Source organism: Rhinopithecus roxellana, chromosome 13 (assembly GCF_007565055.1).
Source record: "Rhinopithecus roxellana isolate Shanxi Qingling chromosome 13, ASM756505v1, whole genome shotgun sequence".
Taxonomy (NCBI): Eukaryota; Metazoa; Chordata; class Mammalia; order Primates; family Cercopithecidae; genus Rhinopithecus; species Rhinopithecus roxellana.
Genome location: NC_044561.1, coordinates 110,417,498 through 110,434,755, shown reverse-complemented (window position 1 = coordinate 110,434,755; position 17,258 = coordinate 110,417,498). Strand labels below are relative to the sequence as shown.

At 45.1% G+C, this 17,258-nt stretch overlaps 1 protein-coding gene across 4 annotated transcripts in view; it reads left to right on the top strand.

The window, feature by feature from the left end:
* Positions 1 to 17,258, top strand: part of TTI1 (TELO2 interacting protein 1) — a 51,441-nt gene that overhangs the window by 23,424 nt on the left and 10,759 nt on the right. For 2 of the 4 annotated variants that reach the window (XM_030914313.1, XM_030914314.1), the window contains exons 3-8: positions 4,521 to 4,721; positions 8,102 to 8,250; positions 11,901 to 12,041; positions 14,002 to 14,206; positions 14,490 to 14,577; positions 15,336 to 16,133. In XM_030914313.1, coding sequence (XP_030770173.1) covers positions 4,521 to 4,721; positions 8,102 to 8,250; positions 11,901 to 12,041; positions 14,002 to 14,206; positions 14,490 to 14,577; positions 15,336 to 15,531 — 980 coding nt within the window. In that variant the 3' untranslated portion in view covers positions 15,532 to 16,133. Of the gene's footprint in view, positions 1 to 4,520; positions 4,722 to 8,101; positions 8,251 to 11,900; positions 12,042 to 14,001; positions 14,207 to 14,489; positions 14,578 to 15,335; positions 16,134 to 17,258 lie in introns of those variants that run through there. The other 2 variants (XM_030914316.1, XM_010355336.1) reach the window with 1 other exon arrangement.

Below are 17,258 nucleotides of genomic sequence, written 5' to 3'. Positions count from 1 at the left end.
CCAGCTACTTGGGAGGCTGAGGCAGGAGAATGGCTTGAACCTGGGAGGTGAAGCTTGCAGTGAGCTGAGATTGCGCCACTGCACTCCAGCCTGGGCAACAGAGCAAGACTCCATCTCAAAAAAAAAAAAAAGAATGGCAAAATTTTGGACTTCAATTATAAGAAAAGGAATCCTGGCCGGACGCGGTGGCTCAAGCCTGTAATCCCAGCACTTTGGGAGGCCGAGACGGGCGGATCACGAGGTCAGGAGATCGAAACCATCCTGGCTAACACGGTGAAACCCCGTCTCTACTAAAAATACAAAAAACTAGCCGGGCGAGGTGGCGGCGCCTGTAGTCCCAGCTACTCGGGAGGCTGAGGCAGGAGAATGGCGTGAACCCGGGAGGCGGAGCTTGCAGTGAGCTGAGATCTGGCCACTGCGCTTCAGTCTGGGTGACAGAGCGAGACTCCGTCTCAAAAAAAAAAAAAAAAAAAAAAGAAAAGGAATCCTTCAACTGGATAGTCAATCTTTCAATGAGAAAATAGTAAGCTGTATAGCTGGGTCCCTTTTATTTAAAGAGCATATTTCCAGTATTTATCTCAGTATTGCTAATAGCCTCTGAGGCAGGTGGAATGGTCACTGGCCTCATTTTGTCAGTTGAAAAAGCCAAGACCTTGTAAGAAGCATTCTCATGGAAGGTGACTGGGGCAGGGACAGTGCACTGCCCTGTAGCTAATGCCATTTCCAGTGTTTGTTTATTCATGCATGAGCATTTGCGTTTAGCATAAATGTTCCTTTTTTCGTTCATTCATTCATTCAAGAGTGCCTGCCATATGTTAGACACTGTGCTAAGTAATGAAGATAGAGCAGAGAACAAGATGAATAAACTCATGGAACTTCCCTGCCACTGCAAGAGAGATGATAAGCAAGTAAACAAATCATTAGACAAGCTCACTGCAGATTCTGATAAACACTGTGAAGGAAATAAACACCTCGATGTAACAGGCACAGGCAGGCTTCTGTAAGTTCAGCGGTCAGGGAGGGCCTCTCTGAGGAAGCAGCACTAAAGCCGAGACCTGAAGGATGAGAAGGGCCCATCGACGCATACGGGGCTGTCACGTTGTTTTTTTTTATTTTTAAGAACATTTAGGCCGGGTGCCATGGCTCACGCCCGTAATCCCAACACTTTGGGAGGCTGAGGTGGGTGGACTGCTTGAGCCCAGGAGTTCAAGACAAGCCTGGGCAACCTAGTAAGGCCTCGTCTCTACTAAACATGGGAAAAAATGAGTTGGGAGTGACGGTACATGCCTGTAATCCCAGCTGCTTGGCAGGCAAAAGCAGAAACATCACCTGAGCCTAGGGAGGTCAGGGCTGCAGTGAGCCATGATTGCACCACTGCACTCCAGCCTGGGTGACAGAGTAAGACTGTCTTAAAAAAAATAGAAATAAAAATTCAGGTGGGAAGGCCCAGAGGGAAGAAGGGGCATGGGTCTTTGGAGAATGGAAAAGAGGCCATTGTAGAGAGTGTTGCAAGATGAAGTTGGAAAGAAGGGCAAGGACAAATCCTGGTAGGGCCTTATGGACCAAGAGAAGGAGTTTGGATTTTATTTTGCAGCCACTTGGAAGCCTGTGTAGTGGGCTAGTCACTGGGGAGTCAGCCATGAATAAGACCCACCTGGATCTGCCCTTGTGGAGGCCGTCATAAGGACTGGCAGGTTGCTTATGCAGACTAAGACTGGCTTCCATGGGCCAAATATATCCCACCTGTACTGCTTTAGGGACCTACGCTATGTTTCCATTTGAAATTTCTATAAAGTAGTTTAAGAAAAGCCCTGTGAAATATGTCTCTCAAGAAGTATCTGAATTTGGGCCTTCAAAATTGAATTGCCTTAGATTGCTGATGTCTTCGATCATCTCTGAAGGAGGAATGTCAAGACTCGTGTAGCTTTGTAGTGCTTTAAAAAAAAAAAAATGAGGTGGAGGGAGAGGGTCTCCCTCGCAGAAAGGAAAATTGGATGGTTCAGATTGAGTGTGGGGCTTCCTTGGAACAGAAGCAAACTTAGAGCTAGCTTTTCTGAAAGATTTGAAATAACCCAGAATACACTTGCTTTTTGAACAGGAATTAGTGTTCAGGTGGAGTTGTTATAGTCACTCACAAATCAGAGGAGCACCTTTTGCTGTCATTTCTGTTTGTCATCGAATTATCTAACTGGCAGCCACTCTTTTAAGATGGGTGTGGAAATGTGTTCTCAGAGAACTTTGGAAAGGCCTTAGAAGAACCCAGTAAGAGTTTTAGGAAAGTTAGTTATCATTAACATAGTGTGTCACATGCAGTGACTAAAAAAGCATTAGGTGCCACGGTAAGGGCAAGAACCATCAGTTAATTACTGCGAATACCAACTGCTGGTTGGCTGATTATTTATAACAAGAAAAAAATAGGGTAGCTTTGAAAATAAGTGTTTATGTCACATACTACAGAACTTGGAGAATATGCAAGTCCATCCGTACATGGCTGCTGCATTTTTTTTATGGCTGCATAGTATTCCATCATGTGTCTGCACCGTAGTGTATTTAACCAGTCCTTTCTTGGTAGATGTTTTGGTCATTTCCAGTCTTTGGCCACCACAAAAAAATGCTGCATTGAATATCTTTGTAGGTCATTTTGGACACGTCTCCGTCTATCAATAGGATAAATTTCTGAAAATGCTCGTTTAAGGGTATAACGTTTAAATTTTTGAGAGTATCAAATTGCTCTCTAAGAGGTTGTACCAATTTAAACTCCATCAGCAATGTATGAGAGTGCCAGTTTTGCCACGCCCTCACCCACACTGTATATTACCAAGCTTTTGATCTTTGCTAATCCAATAGGCGAAAAATAGCACCTTATTATAGTTTTAATTTGCATTAAAAGTGAGATTGAGCTGCTTTTCATATGTTTAAAAGCCATTTGTGAGCAAAGACATTTTAATGTCTGGCACCAGCCTTGAATCTAGAAATAATCTTTGCAGCATGTCTAGTCTTAGCAGTGTAAATGCTGGGTCCGGGTTTTAACTATTTGGGAACCAATCCCTTAGAGTGCACTAAGTACCTGATAGACAACTGGGGATGCGGTTTGAAGAATGTCATAATGGATCCCTGGGTGCAGGAACCTCCGGCTCACACCTCACGCATTTGCTCTCTGATACTCCCAGTTGCCTGTCATCTCCCATCTGCTGCTGCTCTTGCTCTGTGCAGATGCTTTTTGATAAAAAGAAGATTAGCAGGTGCTAAAGGTTATCAGAGTCTTTTTCCCGGCTGTCTGCAAAAGGAGGGTACTGGACCAGAGCAGTGATTTTCAGGCTGTGGGATTTGTTGTTGTTTTATTCTTTAAGCATTAAGAGCCTTTTTTGAAATGAAGCCTTTGGGGTAACCTGATATACAAAAAAATGATTGAAATTCGAGCTGAGTTGGTTGAAGGATAGAGACCCTGGAACCCATGCCCGTAGCCCACCGTCTCTTGGTGCCCTCCCTGTTGTGATCCATAAGACATTTCTGTGAAGCCCTAAGGCTCCTCAAGGCACAGTTTGAAAACCACAGGACCCAGTGATGTTTGAAGTTTATTCTGTGGTAACTTATCAGAAGTATTTGAGCATCACTGAATAGGGAAGACTTTGGAGAGAAAACAGCCAGCTTTCTGAAGCGTTTTATGTCAGAAATACAGTGTGAGACCATCCATCCTTAAGGCTCTGTAAAGCCTGTATTCTGCTAATGAGTGGTATATTCTGTACTCAGAATTTTGTCACTTGGATGTGTGTGCCAGTCTTGTATATTTTTTCCTTTGCATAAACTTTGAGCACCCAATATCTTTGTAGGTCATTTTGGACATGCCTCAGCATATCAATAGGATGAATTCCTGGAAAAAATGCTGGTTTAAAGGGTTTATGTTTAAATTTTTGAGAGAGTATCAAATTACTCTCCTAAGAGCCTTTGTGGAACTCTGACATACAAAAATGACTTGCAGTTAGAGCTGAGTTGGTTGAAGGAATGGAGATGCTGGATCCCACACTGGGCATATTGGATTTCCAGTGGTGACCAATGGAACATAGAGTCTAATGGGAGACTCAGACACTGAATAGGACACACAAATAAATAGATACGCAAATGTATAATCACATATTGTGATGAACTGATATGAAGGGAAAGAGCAGAGAGCTATATGAGATATCATGTAAGTGACCTAAGTTAAACAGGAAAGTCAAGGGAGGGCCTTATCGGGCAAGTTCTATGTGTTCTGAGATGTGACTTGGAGCTAACCAGATGTGAAGTAGATGGGAGGAATTCCAGACAGAACAGCATATGCAAGAGTTCTGAACCAGGAAAATGCTTGCTGCATTGGGGGAACTGGAAAATGATGGGTTAATGGTCAACTGGGAGGCCAGAGAGCCAGGCAAGGACTGAATCGTGGGGGCTGTGCAGGTCAGGGCAAAGAGCTTATTCTGTGTATGAAGTACTCATGCCTGCTGTTAATAGCCAAGGTGATCATTGTAACACTTTGTTTACAGCCCAGTGGTTCCCAGACACAGGTAATCTCGGGCACCTCCAAGAGCAAAGTTTAGGAGAGGAGGGAAGTCATTTGAACCAAAGACCAGCAACTCTTGAGAAGAGCACCACCACAGCTGACGACATCGAACAGTTTTTGCTGAACTACCTCAAAGAGAAGGATGTGGCAGATGGAAATGTCTCGGATTTTGATAATGAAGAAGGTAACTTGTTTATTTTGGCTTAGCTGGTTTTTTCTTTCTGAAACAGATTATTGTAAAAATGGTGAAACATCATTACAGAAAGGGTAGAAATAAGAAAAGTCACTCATAACCTTACCAGGCTAACATAGCTGTTCCCCTGTTTTGTGTAATCTTTTTCCATTCTTTTCTGTTGCAAAACTGTTGCAGCTGTGTACCCTTTTTGTGTTTATTTATAAGCAACTCTGTTGCTGTTGAATTTTGATAATTAATGCTTTAATAGCTGTTACTAAGTGTCCATTCTGCTGTAGGACATTTAGGTTGCTTCTGGCTTAATAATAACACTAATAAATAGTGCTGCAGTAGATGATTCTGTGCATGTGACTTTTTTTTTTTTTTTTTGCATATTTCTTTAAATTCCCAAAAGTAGGATTTCTGGGTCAAGGATGTGAACATAATTTAATGCTTGCCAAATTGCCTTTCAAAATGTTTGTGTCAATTTATACTTTTCCTTCGGCAGTGCAGGATGAATACTGGTTTCACTGCAGCCTTACCAACACTGGCTATTTCCAGTTGTACTTCTTCCTAAATTAATAGGTGAAAAATGGTTCTTGTTAGCTACTTTGCATTTCTTTGATTACCAGCAAGGTTGAATGTCTTTCTATAAGCTTCCTTCCTAACAGGTTTTTTCCTTATGCCCATTGTCTATTCATATGCTTTGTCCATTTGTTTATTGGTGGGAGGAGATTGCAGTGTTTTTCTTACCAATTTATATGATAAAGAAGGGAGTTCAGGCTAGTTGAAGCTCTGGCCTGTTGTTTTATTCACAAGCTCAATCTGGAGCTTCAGGTCACGGAAGGATTAATAAATTATTAGAATCTCCTCTGCAAATATAAAATGCCAAGTCATAATGAGCTTGGTGGTCTCAGAACCATCCTAAATCGAACTGAGTCCCAAATTAGTTTGTTAGGTTGGAATAAAACAGATTTCTTTTTCTTTTTCTTTTCTTTTCCCTTTTTTGTTTTTTTCCTCCTTTTGGTGATCTCCACTGTGAGATTCTGGTGAACCGAAGCCAGTACTTCCAACAGAATAACATGAAATAGTAGCTCGACGCAACTCACTGCAACAAATGCCTTCTAAATAGCAGAGAAGCATCACAGGACCCAAATAACGATTTATGCAGAGTTGAGTCATTGCTCTCCCCAAGAACAGAGTTTTCTGATCAGAAATCTATCAGGCTTTTTCTTCTCAGATTTGTTTCTTGAGCCAACCCAATCCTTTTCGTGAACTGCACCCTTCACCCAAACCTGGAAATGCTGAAGCAGTGGAGGCATTCTGATCCCTCGTAATCCAGATTTGCCATTCTTGTTTAAAATTTGAGCACTGTCAGTGAATCCATTCCTTCATGATTAGGATCTTCTAGTGTTAGTTGATGTTCACTTAGAGCAGACTGAAAGAGTCAAACCCGTCTTCCAATACCAGGAAAATCCACATCCCTCAAATAACGTTCTGCAATAGGTGAATTTCAAACAACAAATTCCCCTCTGGGGAAAAAAGCACAGGCCTATCATCCTTATGCTTATCATTCATCAAGTACACACCACACATTTGGCATTCTAAGGAATGTTTGCCTCAGTGCTGGCTTGACGTGAGTTTTTTGTTTTAAGCACATAAAAGCACCTTGTATATCTGAGGTCCCTTTCTCCAAGAAATCCAAGCATTCTACAAATGCATTTTCATTTATCTTTTCAGCATCTGTTAGAGACAGGTGCAGCCTCTACTGTAAGAGTCTGTCTTTCCAGCAGAGGGAACTGAAATTGGAAAAAGTTAAGGGAGCAGTGCTCTGCTCAGTGGAAATGAACACAGCTGGTGATCAGGGTTGGAAGGAGGCTGGGGCCGTAAGTAGATCAGGAAAATTTTTCAGGGTAGGGATTTTGGCCTGGGTTTCATGCAATTCTCAAATCTTGTGATGTTTCCATTTACAAACTTACATCTATCTCATGCAACACAGCACGCTAAGCAGTGAGAATGATAATGGCTGGTAATATCTCATTTAGTGCTCTCAGTAGCTTGTGAGGTATACATGTTGTATCCCTTTTTTTTCCAGATGAGGTAATGTAGGATGAAAGAAGCTGCTAATAGGTTGTAGAGGCAAGACTTGATCCAACCTCCTCTAACCAAACTCCATGCCCTGTGAACTACACCAAGCTGCCCTTATTAGCTCACCTACAAAGATAAGTAAGGTTTGATTCTGGCCATCAGAAGTTCTTACAGCCTGGTGGAGAAGACAGACATGCACCCCTTTTAATCAAAGGATGAACCAAGAAGAGACGAAAAAGCAGAGGCCAGCCATGGAACGTCCCAGCTTCAAGGCTCCACACAAAAACCCTGCTATCTTTTTGCTTTTTTTTTTTTTTTTTTTTTGAGACGGAGTTTTGCTCTTGTTGCCCAGGCTGGAGTGCAATGGCACGATCTCGGTTTATTGCAACCTCTGCCTCCTGGGTTCAAGCGATTCTCCCGCCTCACCCTCCCAAGTAGCTGAGATTACAGGTGCCTGCCACTATGCCCGGCTAATTTTTGTAATTTAGTACAGATGTGGTTTTGCCGTGTTGGTCGGGCTGGTCTTGAACTGCTGACCTCAAGTGATCCGCCTGCCTCAACCTCCCAGATATCTTGTTTTTATCTTAAATATTCATTAATGGAAATTTAGAAAAGACCAAAGGCACAGGGAAAAAATTTAAGTCATCTGTTGTCTCATTACCCAGTCACTTTTAATATTTTGCTGTACTTCCTCCCATGCAAAAACATATGTAGTAGTGTTCATGCTGCATATGCAATTTTGTGTTGTGCTTTTTGTCTTTTTAAGACAATATTATTTTATAAGCATTTCTCTTGTCGTTAAAACCCATGCTAAGCCTGGTGTAGTGGCTCATACCTGTAATCCCAGCACTTTGAGAGGCCGCAGCAGGGGGATTGCTTGAGCCCAGGAATTGGAGACCAGTCTGGGCAACATAGTGAGACCCCCATTTCTATAAAAAAAATTTAAAAATTAAGCGGGCATGGTAACATGCACCTGTAGTCCTAGCCATTCAGGAGGCTGAGGTGGGAAGATCACTTGACCCCATGAGTTTGAGATTGCAGGGGGCTGTGTTCACACCACTGCACTCCAGCATGGACACAGCAAGGCCTTGTCTCTAAAAAAAAATAGGGACCTCATAAAATACCATTATATGGCTATACCATGGTTTCTGTACCCATCATTCCCCCTTGCATGGAGGTGTCTCAGTCCATTTGTGCTGCTGTAACCAAATACCTAAGACTGAGTAATTTATAAAGAACAGAAATTTAGGTATCTCTGTTTTATCACTCATACAACACTGCCCCCAGTTGTGCTTTTTTTCCAGAGGAACAGTCAGTCTCTCCCAAAGTGGACGAGAATGACACCCATCCAGATGTGGAGCCACCACTGCCGTTGCAGATCCAAATAGCCATGGACGTGATGGAACGCTGCATCCACTTGTTGTCAGATAAAAATCTGCAAATCCGCCTGAAGGTCAGTGCACAGCTGCTTCTCTGCATTCCCAGAGCAGCAGGACTAAGGTGTGGCCTGGTTGGCAGTGGCTACACGGATGAGCACGTAGCTCCCCTTAACTCCTAGTCCATGTGTGGTGGCCAAGAGAAAGCATCGAAAGGAATTTGTCTGTGGGGTGACAGTTTTACATCTTTCTGTGTCTGCTCCGATGCCAAAGGGAGCTGAATCTCCTGCATTAAAAACCACAAGTTTTGGGGATTCACTGAATCTCCGAAGAAAAGAAAGCCATGTGCTTTGGAAAGGATACTATTTTCTCAGCTATGTAGGATGCAGGTTTTAATACTTTAAAGAGATCATTCTTCCAAGCCTGACACTAGCCCTTATCTCTCTTTCTGTTTTCATCCTAGGGGAAACCTGAACACTTCCTAATATAGCCTGACTTGCTGGCAGTTTGCCAAGCAGCACCCCCATCAGCAAGGGCTGAAAATATACAGTGGTGACTGCAATAACAGGACAGTGGGGTGGGGTAGAAGCGGGGGCCAGGGCTTTCCGAATCACCCTGGAGAAGATCTTTCACCCAAAGGGAAACAACATTCCTCCCTGCCCCCAAGCAGGAGTGAGAAACACAACTGTCACCCGGGCGCAGGGGCTCACGCCTGTGATCCCAGCACTTTGGGAGGCCAAGGCGAGCGGATTACCTGAGTTGGGAGTTTGAGACCAGCCTGACCAACATGGAGCAACCCCGTCCCTACTAAAAATACAAAATTAGCCGGGCATGGTGGCGCATGCCTGTAATCCCAGCTACTTGGGTTGCTGAGGCAGGAAAATCGCTTGATCCCAGGAGGCGGAGGTTGTGGTGAACCAAGATCTCGCCATTGCACTCCAGCCTGAGCAACAAGATCGAAACTTTATCTCAAAAAAAAAAAAAAGAAAGAAACGCAACTGCCTTAGTGACTCACTGTTAGTGATGAGGGTACATTGCCTTGCTCAGGGGTGATGGGCTAGGAAACCCTGATCACAGATTATCTCAAATCTCAGGATCTGTGTTTTGTGGAGCTTGTTTAGTCTTCCCGAGACAGCTCTTAGCATTCATCTGTTGTTCCATTCAGTAAGCACTTAACTTTTTTCCTGCACAGCTTTAATGTGGGTGCCTGGCTGATGCCTTCAACATACTCCTGTATATCCTTCAAGACCTTCCCTTTTGTAGAGGATTTGTAGCAGCTGTATACATACCATAGTTATTAAGAACATCAGCGTTGGAGTCAGACCTACATACCTGAGTCAGTTCAAATCCTGATTCTGCCTCTTATTAGCCATGTGACCTTGAGTAACTTAATTCACCATTTTGAGCCTCAGCATCTTCATCTGTAAAATGAAGATGATGGTACCTACCTCACAGAGTTGTTGATTATAAACATAAAACAGCATTCAAAAAGACACATACACTCATTCATGTACTAAATGCTTATTGAGGACTAGTGCAGGTCAGGTAGAGGGTGTGTAGAGGAGATGATGCAGACACGATCCCCGTCTTCACAGAACTCCCTGTCTGTTGTGGGGAGAGAGGCAATACATGGATTCATACATATTGGAGAAAGACTGTCAGGGAGCACGCAGGAGGAGAAAGTTGAACGGCTAGGGGAGACCGAGTTCTGTTACCACTACATGGAGAGGCCCAGGAGGCAGGTTCTGTTTGATAGAAAATAGTAATTCACCCATGCAGCAGGTATGTGTTGGGAACCTACTCAGTGCAAAACCCTGCTGACTAAGACAGAGCTTACCTTCTAATTTAGCCTAGGTCATCGGGGAAGGCCTCTCTGAGGTGGTAACATTTCTCAAGGCTGAGAAGGAACCTGCCCTGCAAAGATGCAAAGAGAACATTCCAGGCAGAGGGGAAACGTGCATCTTTGAGTGAATGAAATGTCGTGTAACTTGTCCCATTAATAACAGAGCTCGCGGCTGGGCGCGGTGGCTCAAGCCTGTAATCCCAGCACTTTGGGAGGCCGAGATGGGCGGATCACAAGGTCGGGAGATTGAGACCATCCTGGCTAACAGGGTGAAACCCCCATCTCTATTAAAAAATACAAAAAAACTAGCCGGGCGAGGTGGCGGGCGCCTGTAGTCCCAGCTACTCGGGAGGCTGAGGCAGGAGAATGGCGTAAACCCAGGAGGCGGAGCTTGCAGTGAACTGAGATCCGGCCACTGCACTCCAGCCTGGGTGACAGAGCAAGACTCCGTCTCAAAAAAAAAAAAAATAAATAACAGAGCTTACATTCCAAGCCTGTCAATGATACCACAGCCATTTCCACTCTGCTCCCCTGCTCCCTGCTGTGCAGCTGAGCTTTCTCTTACTCCCTTGCCTAACTATTCAACCCTCAATGGCAGGGCCCCTTCTGTTCCAGTTTCAGTGTGGACCAGCACATAGTAGGCACCCAGTAGGGTTTACTGCTTCGGGTTGGCTGGCTTCGCTCTGTCTTGCTGACTAACGAGTGCCTTGCCCTGTGAAGGTTGGCCGTCTGTGCGGGAGGGAAGCCTGCGCTGACCGTTGTACTGACCGCTGCGACACTGATGCAGGCCATCTCTTTTCAGTGAGTTTGAGATGTAAGAGATCAGGAAACAAGGAAGGTAACTGATACTCAGTTTACATGCAGGGTAGCCCAACCCTTTCTGGTGAGATTAGCCTGTACCTCAACTGCCAGCTGGGCCTCTCCATGTAGTGGTAACAGAACTCGGTCTCCCCTAGCCAGCCACTCAACTTTCTCCTCCTGCGTGCTCCCCATCTCATTCAGTGGCACGTGCATCTCTTCAGTTGCTACCCCTCAAACCGAAGCAGCTCTTTTAAAACCCTCACTTCCCCTCTCCAGTATCCAGTCTTTCAACAATTTAAGCCATGTCATCTCCAAAACAGATCTCCAGTGCTTTCACTTCTCTCCTCTGCCGCCATCATGTGGCCACATCACTTTGCTCCTCTCATGTGGATCCTAAAGGGCCTCTCTGTTACTCTCTTCCACTTCAAGTCTCTTCTCTACTCAGCAGCCAGAATGACCTTTCTAAAACATGAATTGTATCATGTCACTTTCCTGCTTAAAATGCTTTGACGGCTCCTCACTGCACTTAGTACAAAATAAAAAAATTCCTAACAAATCCCTTTGTAGTTGGTCCCCATTTTACTTCTTCTCTGTAACGCTCCACGCCACCCTTCTCTCACTTCTTATGAAAGCTCTGTTCCACCTCTGAGTCTTCCTCATCACAGTTTCCAGTTGCATGAATCTTCACAGAACTAACTCCTACTCATCCTTTGTGTCTTCTTTTAGAAGCTCCTTCCTCAGCGAAGACTTCCCAACAGTCTGTGGTTTAGATCCTTCCCCTCGTTTCTTTGCATTTCACCTTTGACTTTCCTTCTTGTCCCAATTGCTAATCATCACTTCATTTAGGCGTTATCTAATTAAGGTCTTTCCCCAGCTGACCATGAACCCTGCGAAGGCAAGGAAACGTGTATATTGTCCCTGTGTGTCCCCTCAGTACCTAGCTAGTGCTTGGCATATAGTCAGCACTCAGAAAACAATTATCCAATTAATACATTTCTAAACGTTATTCTTTGAAAATGGTGACCTGATCCCGGGTATCTGTTTTCAAGCCTGTACCATCTGCTGAAATCATGTCTCTTTCAGGTCTTGGATGTGCTGGATCTGTGTGTGGTTGTTCTGCAGTCCCACAAGAACCAGCTGCTTCCCTTGGCTCATCGGGCCTGGCCCTCACTCGTGCACCGACTCACACGTGATGCCCCTCTGGCAGTGCTTAGAGCCTTCAAGGTACTGCACCAGCATCCCCCGTGGTCTGTTGTGAGGGTAGAGTTAGTAGGCGCAGAGCTCACTGGGGCCTTTTGGATTGGTTCTCTTCACCCGATTGCAATGTCACATACTGTGAAGAAAGTATAGAAACGTAAGAAAAGCACAAAGAAGAAGGTAACAGTCTCCTTTTGAATTTGAAGTAGATGAACTAGTAGATGAAAAGGCCAGGCTATAAGCTCAGCACTCCTCCACACAGGAGTTTGTCTCCTTAAAACCACTTTGCAAGGTAGGTATATTGTCTTTACTTTTGGCAAAGGAAGAAAGAAGCTCAGAGAAGTTAAGGAATTTTCTCACAATCAAACAGCTAGTAAGTGATAGGAACCCAGAGCAGTGAGTTCACTCCATGTTCTTTGCACTGCACAGGAGTCAAGGTGAAGGGGTCGAGGTTATAGCAGCGGGTGTCCTCTGCCCAGCTGAGTGACGCTGGCAAAACCCAGGACCACCCATTTTCGTGTTGGGCTTAGGAACACCTAGCCCACCTTTCTCATAGTGTTGTCAGGGATAAAATGGGACTGTTTGGTGAAATGCTTTGAAAAGCTAACAGTCCTATATATATGTAAGTCCTGTATGTATGTATATATATTATTCTCCCTGGCTTAGTTTAGCTTACATTAGCATGGATATTTTAGCTTATTTATATCCTTTCTTGTTCTAAAAAGCCCTTAAGGCAACCTACAGAGATACATACCACAACAAGCTACCGTAAATTAGAAGAAGGTGCGTAAGATGAAGCAGAGAGAAAAGATGTGTAGGGACACAAAATGAAACTGGTAATACACCAGATACAGTTGGCCAAAGTAGTTTGATCTTCTGTAAATTCTTCAGCATATGCTAGACCAAATTAAAATATTAAAAAATTAATGTTTTTTTCCCAAAACGAAATTCACAAAATGACACGTGTGCTTGTGTATGTATGTGTGCCAAAAAAAGAGGAAGATTAAGGGGGAGGGAGGTAGGTATTGCTAAATCTTATCCAGATGTACTGGGGGGTGTGGGGGGGAGGGGTTGGTGAGAATAGGTTGTCTGAAATAATAGCAAGCAAAGAAAAATGAAAAAAAAAAAAAGATGTGTGCACGATAACTGAGGCTGCTTTCCCCATGCACAGACATAATGATGACACCGAGGTCTATGGAAGCTGTGCCATTCAGCTGAGGGACCTGAAATGAGAGCCTTGTTCTCTGCAAAATCAGCAGACACTCTGTACTAGTTATGCCTTGCTTACCAATTTTTAAAGAAATTCCTATGATCCTGTTTACTCAGTCTTGTGCGGCAGGGCAAAACGTTTCAATATGTTCTGCTAGAGAAAGTGTCAAACAAGACACGCAAAGAAACTAGCTGTTCTGAAAGATAGAGTGAGGGTGGTGTGCATAAGAGGTTGTGCAGCTGAGCAGAAGGAACACCAAGCCGGCTGCAACTTCAGGGGCCCTGCCTTGGTTCAGCCCAGGGACCTTGGCCCCGTCACTCACCTCCTGATGCCTGCATGTGGCAGCAGCTGGGCCATAGTGTGCGTGGCTGCTAAGCTAGCTAGAGTTAAAAGCATACGTATTTTCTCAAGGGATGTTAGGAAGATTCAAGAAATGATCTATGTGAACTGCTTTAAGCTCTTCTCTTTTCTTTTTTTTTTTTTTAACAAAAATGGAAGGGAAATCAAGATATTAATCATATTATTCATCCAACCCAAGATTCCTTTGAATTATTCGCCGTGTAATCTGTATTTATGGATAGAAGCAACAATGCCTTGGGAGCAGAGACCTCCAGATTCATAACTGTCAGAATCACAAACCATGGGCAAGGAATTAACAGCAGTAATACTATTTTTTTTCCAAGCAGAGACCTAGATGAAATCGAATTACCAAGTGTTCTTTAGTTCTCTTGCTGCATGGGCGATGTTCACTCACCAGGTTGGGGGCTGTTTCTGCAGGTTTTACGTACTCTGGGAAGCAAGTGTGGCGACTTTCTACGCAGCCGGTTCTGCAAAGATGTCCTGCCAAAGCTGGCTGGCTCCCTAGTCACCCAGGCCCCCATCAGTGCCAGGGCTGGACCAGTTTACTCGCACACACTGGCCTTCAAGTTGCAGCTGGCTGTCTTACAGGGCCTGGGCCCCCTCTGTGAGAGACTGGACCTAGGTGGGTACCAGGCAGTTCCACCTGGACAGACACTCAGCATCTGTCTCACCCCTGCCATCATGCCCTCTGCTCAGTTGTGCCCCCCTCCACTCCCCTCTGTGTACCTCCTTCCATCTTATTTTGGCCTATTTGTCTGTTTATCTTGATGTGTTCTTTGGCGGGATGGAGTAGAGAGCCCAGGGCATCTTGCCTAGCTGTTGCAGTTTCTCCAGACACAGTTGGTCACTGCTTGTCCCAAATGAAGTGTGAGGGCTGACGCTTGTTTTGTTTGTCTTTTCTGCAGGTGAGGGTGACCTGAATAAAGTGGCTGATGCCTGCTTGATTTACCTCAGCGCCAAACAGCCCGTGAAATTACAAGAGGCTGCCAGGAGGTACGTCTGCCTGATCACCCGCATCCCTTTACGTTTGTTCTAAATTACAGATGATTTGCTAATGGCAAGCAGAGTTGAGGCATCTCTGCTGTTTTCTCTCTCTCCTTGCCAGGTTAAGATAATTTCTTTAACTGTGCCAGCACTAGAGATGGTATTTTTACTAGATGTGTTTCTCTTTGCCAGTAACCTTTTCCTCTGCTGCAAAGTCAGCAACAATTCCAGAGGGTCAAGAAGCAGAAAGACGGTGTGCTAGAGAGGACTCAGCACCCTCCTGGGTTGGAGGGGAATCTGTTTCTAGGCCTAGAGACCCGGTGCCTGGCACTTCTTCATGCCTTGGCTCCTTCAACAGCAAAGTGAAAGTGCTGGGTTCCTGATATGGCATACGTCGACTCCACGGCAGGTCTTAGATGGGCATTGGTGCCATGAACCCTCACGAGTGCCATGCAAAATTGTTTGTGTGCAGGCAGGTGCACATGTGCCTTTTTCTAATAGGAACCATTCATAGGTTCTAATAGGAATCTGTGACCCAAAGAACATTAAGAGCTGCCAGACTAATGGCTTAAAAGGCCTTTTCTGATTCTGAAACTAGGTGCTTCCAATTTCTAAGAGTTTGACCATGCTTATTTGAGAAAAGCTGTATCACCTCTAGGAGAAGAAGCTATTGCTGGTTACTTTAGGACTAAGAGCTGAAACTCTCTGAGCACAACAGCATTCCCCAGACGTGAGACTCAAAATCTACTCTGCCCCTCTTCTCCTAGCTTTCCTTCCAGGCGGGAGCAGCCTGCATCCTGGAACTGCCATCCCAGGATGTCTGCTGCTGGGGCGAAAGCTGGGCCTGGCACTGTGTGCCGCTCTGGGCCCTGCAGCTCCTCCAGCCTCACCAGCTTCATGCCTGCAGCAGAATCCCTGCTTCTTCCTAGCTTCTCGAGGCACATCCCTGATCCTCTTCAGTGAGGTGGGAGTTAGGAGTCACCTCATTCCCTGAGGGGCGGAAAGGCTGCTCTGACTGTGCAGTGAGGAGAACCAGCTTGCCCCTTATAAACCTTGCACTCTGTAGGAGTGATGGTAATATCTTCTTGAATTGATTTATTGTCCTTTGCTGTTTTTTACTCTTGATTTCCCATTTCCTTTTTTCTTCCTGTCCCTTTCCCGTCATATCCCTTAGTCCCAGAATCAGTCATAGTTTCATGAGCACAGGGGCGCATCCTAACCAGCTTCTGTCCCCAAGCATTTTTATTCCGTAGAGAATCAACTTAGGGTGAAAATAGTCCTCCCTGGGCGGTGCCCCTGGAGCTGATTGTGCTGTAATTTAAAGTGCAACTCAAGAACATAATGAGTTTATCTTGAAGTAAATTATTTTAGATGCCTATTACAACCAAGAGTTACAAAGGTCTGATTTTCACATTCCCCATTCCATTCTACTTTTCCTACACCCACCCCGTCCCATCCTTCAAGTCTAGAACCATCAAATAAGCTAATATTCTCAATTCATTATCTTTTCATTTCTAATTCTCTTTTTTGCCGCTGAAAGCAATTAAACCAGGAATTGGACCTTGCTGAATCTTGAGCTGGTGTTCAGGGAGCCTCAGGTGGAGGAACACGCAGCCCCACTACTTGACTGCAGCTCCCTTTGTTTGCTCCAGCACATTCCGTTCAGCGGCTGAGTCAGATGGCCTCCCTCCTGACGGGCAGGGAGCGGGAGGAAGAGCTAGGTGGATTGCTTCACACATATCACCTGCAAACTTAACTTGAAATCGGGGGGAAGAAAAATCAGTCTTGTCCTTGATCCAAAATTAATAAGCTCTTTAAGTGGGAGAAGAAGCTTGAGACAATAGGAAGCCTGGTCTCTCTGTGAGCCTCATTACTGCATGGAGAGAGGGGTGGGGGGTTGGGCCACTTAGTATTGAAAAGTCATACCTGGCGGTCCGGTGCGGTGGGTGGCTCATGCCTGTTATCCCAGCGCTATGGGAGTCCGAGGCAGGCAGATCTCGAGGTCAGGAGTTCGAGACCAGCCTGGCCAACATGGTGAAACCCTGTCTCTACTAAAAATACAAAAAGTTAGCTTGGCGTGGTGGCAGGCACCTGTAATTCCAGCTACTCGGGAAACTGAGGCAGGAGAATCGCTTGAACCTGGGAGGCGGACGTTGCAGTGAGCCAAGGTCGCACCACTGCACTCCAGCCTGGGCAACAGAGTAAGACTCCATCTCAAAGAAAAGTCATACCTACTGGTACTGAGGAACCAAGTCCCCTGCATGAGGTGGAGTCCCTATCTCAGCACATGGCCCTGCCATCCATCCCGTTGTTTGTTCTTAATTCTTCTCTGACCTTCACACCCCACATCCATGACCAAAAGTAAAGCCTGCCTACCTCACTTGGAAAATTGCTTTCAAAATGACTTCTCCCAAAATGACACCTCCAAGCCACTAGGTCAGGCCAGGCCACCATCATCCCCACCAGAACGACAGACCTCACCACCAGTCCCACTTCCACTCCTGCCCCTCTAGGTATTCTCCATACCGCAGTCCAAATGACGCACTTACACATGCTTACCCTTGTGGGAGAAGAGAAAGCTGTGTTCTTTGCAAGGGCCCAAGCGGGAACCTTGGCTTAGTATTCAGAAAAGCCAGAGAAGACCAGAGGTAGTGAGTTTCCGACCCTGGGTAGATGACCAGCTTGCTTTG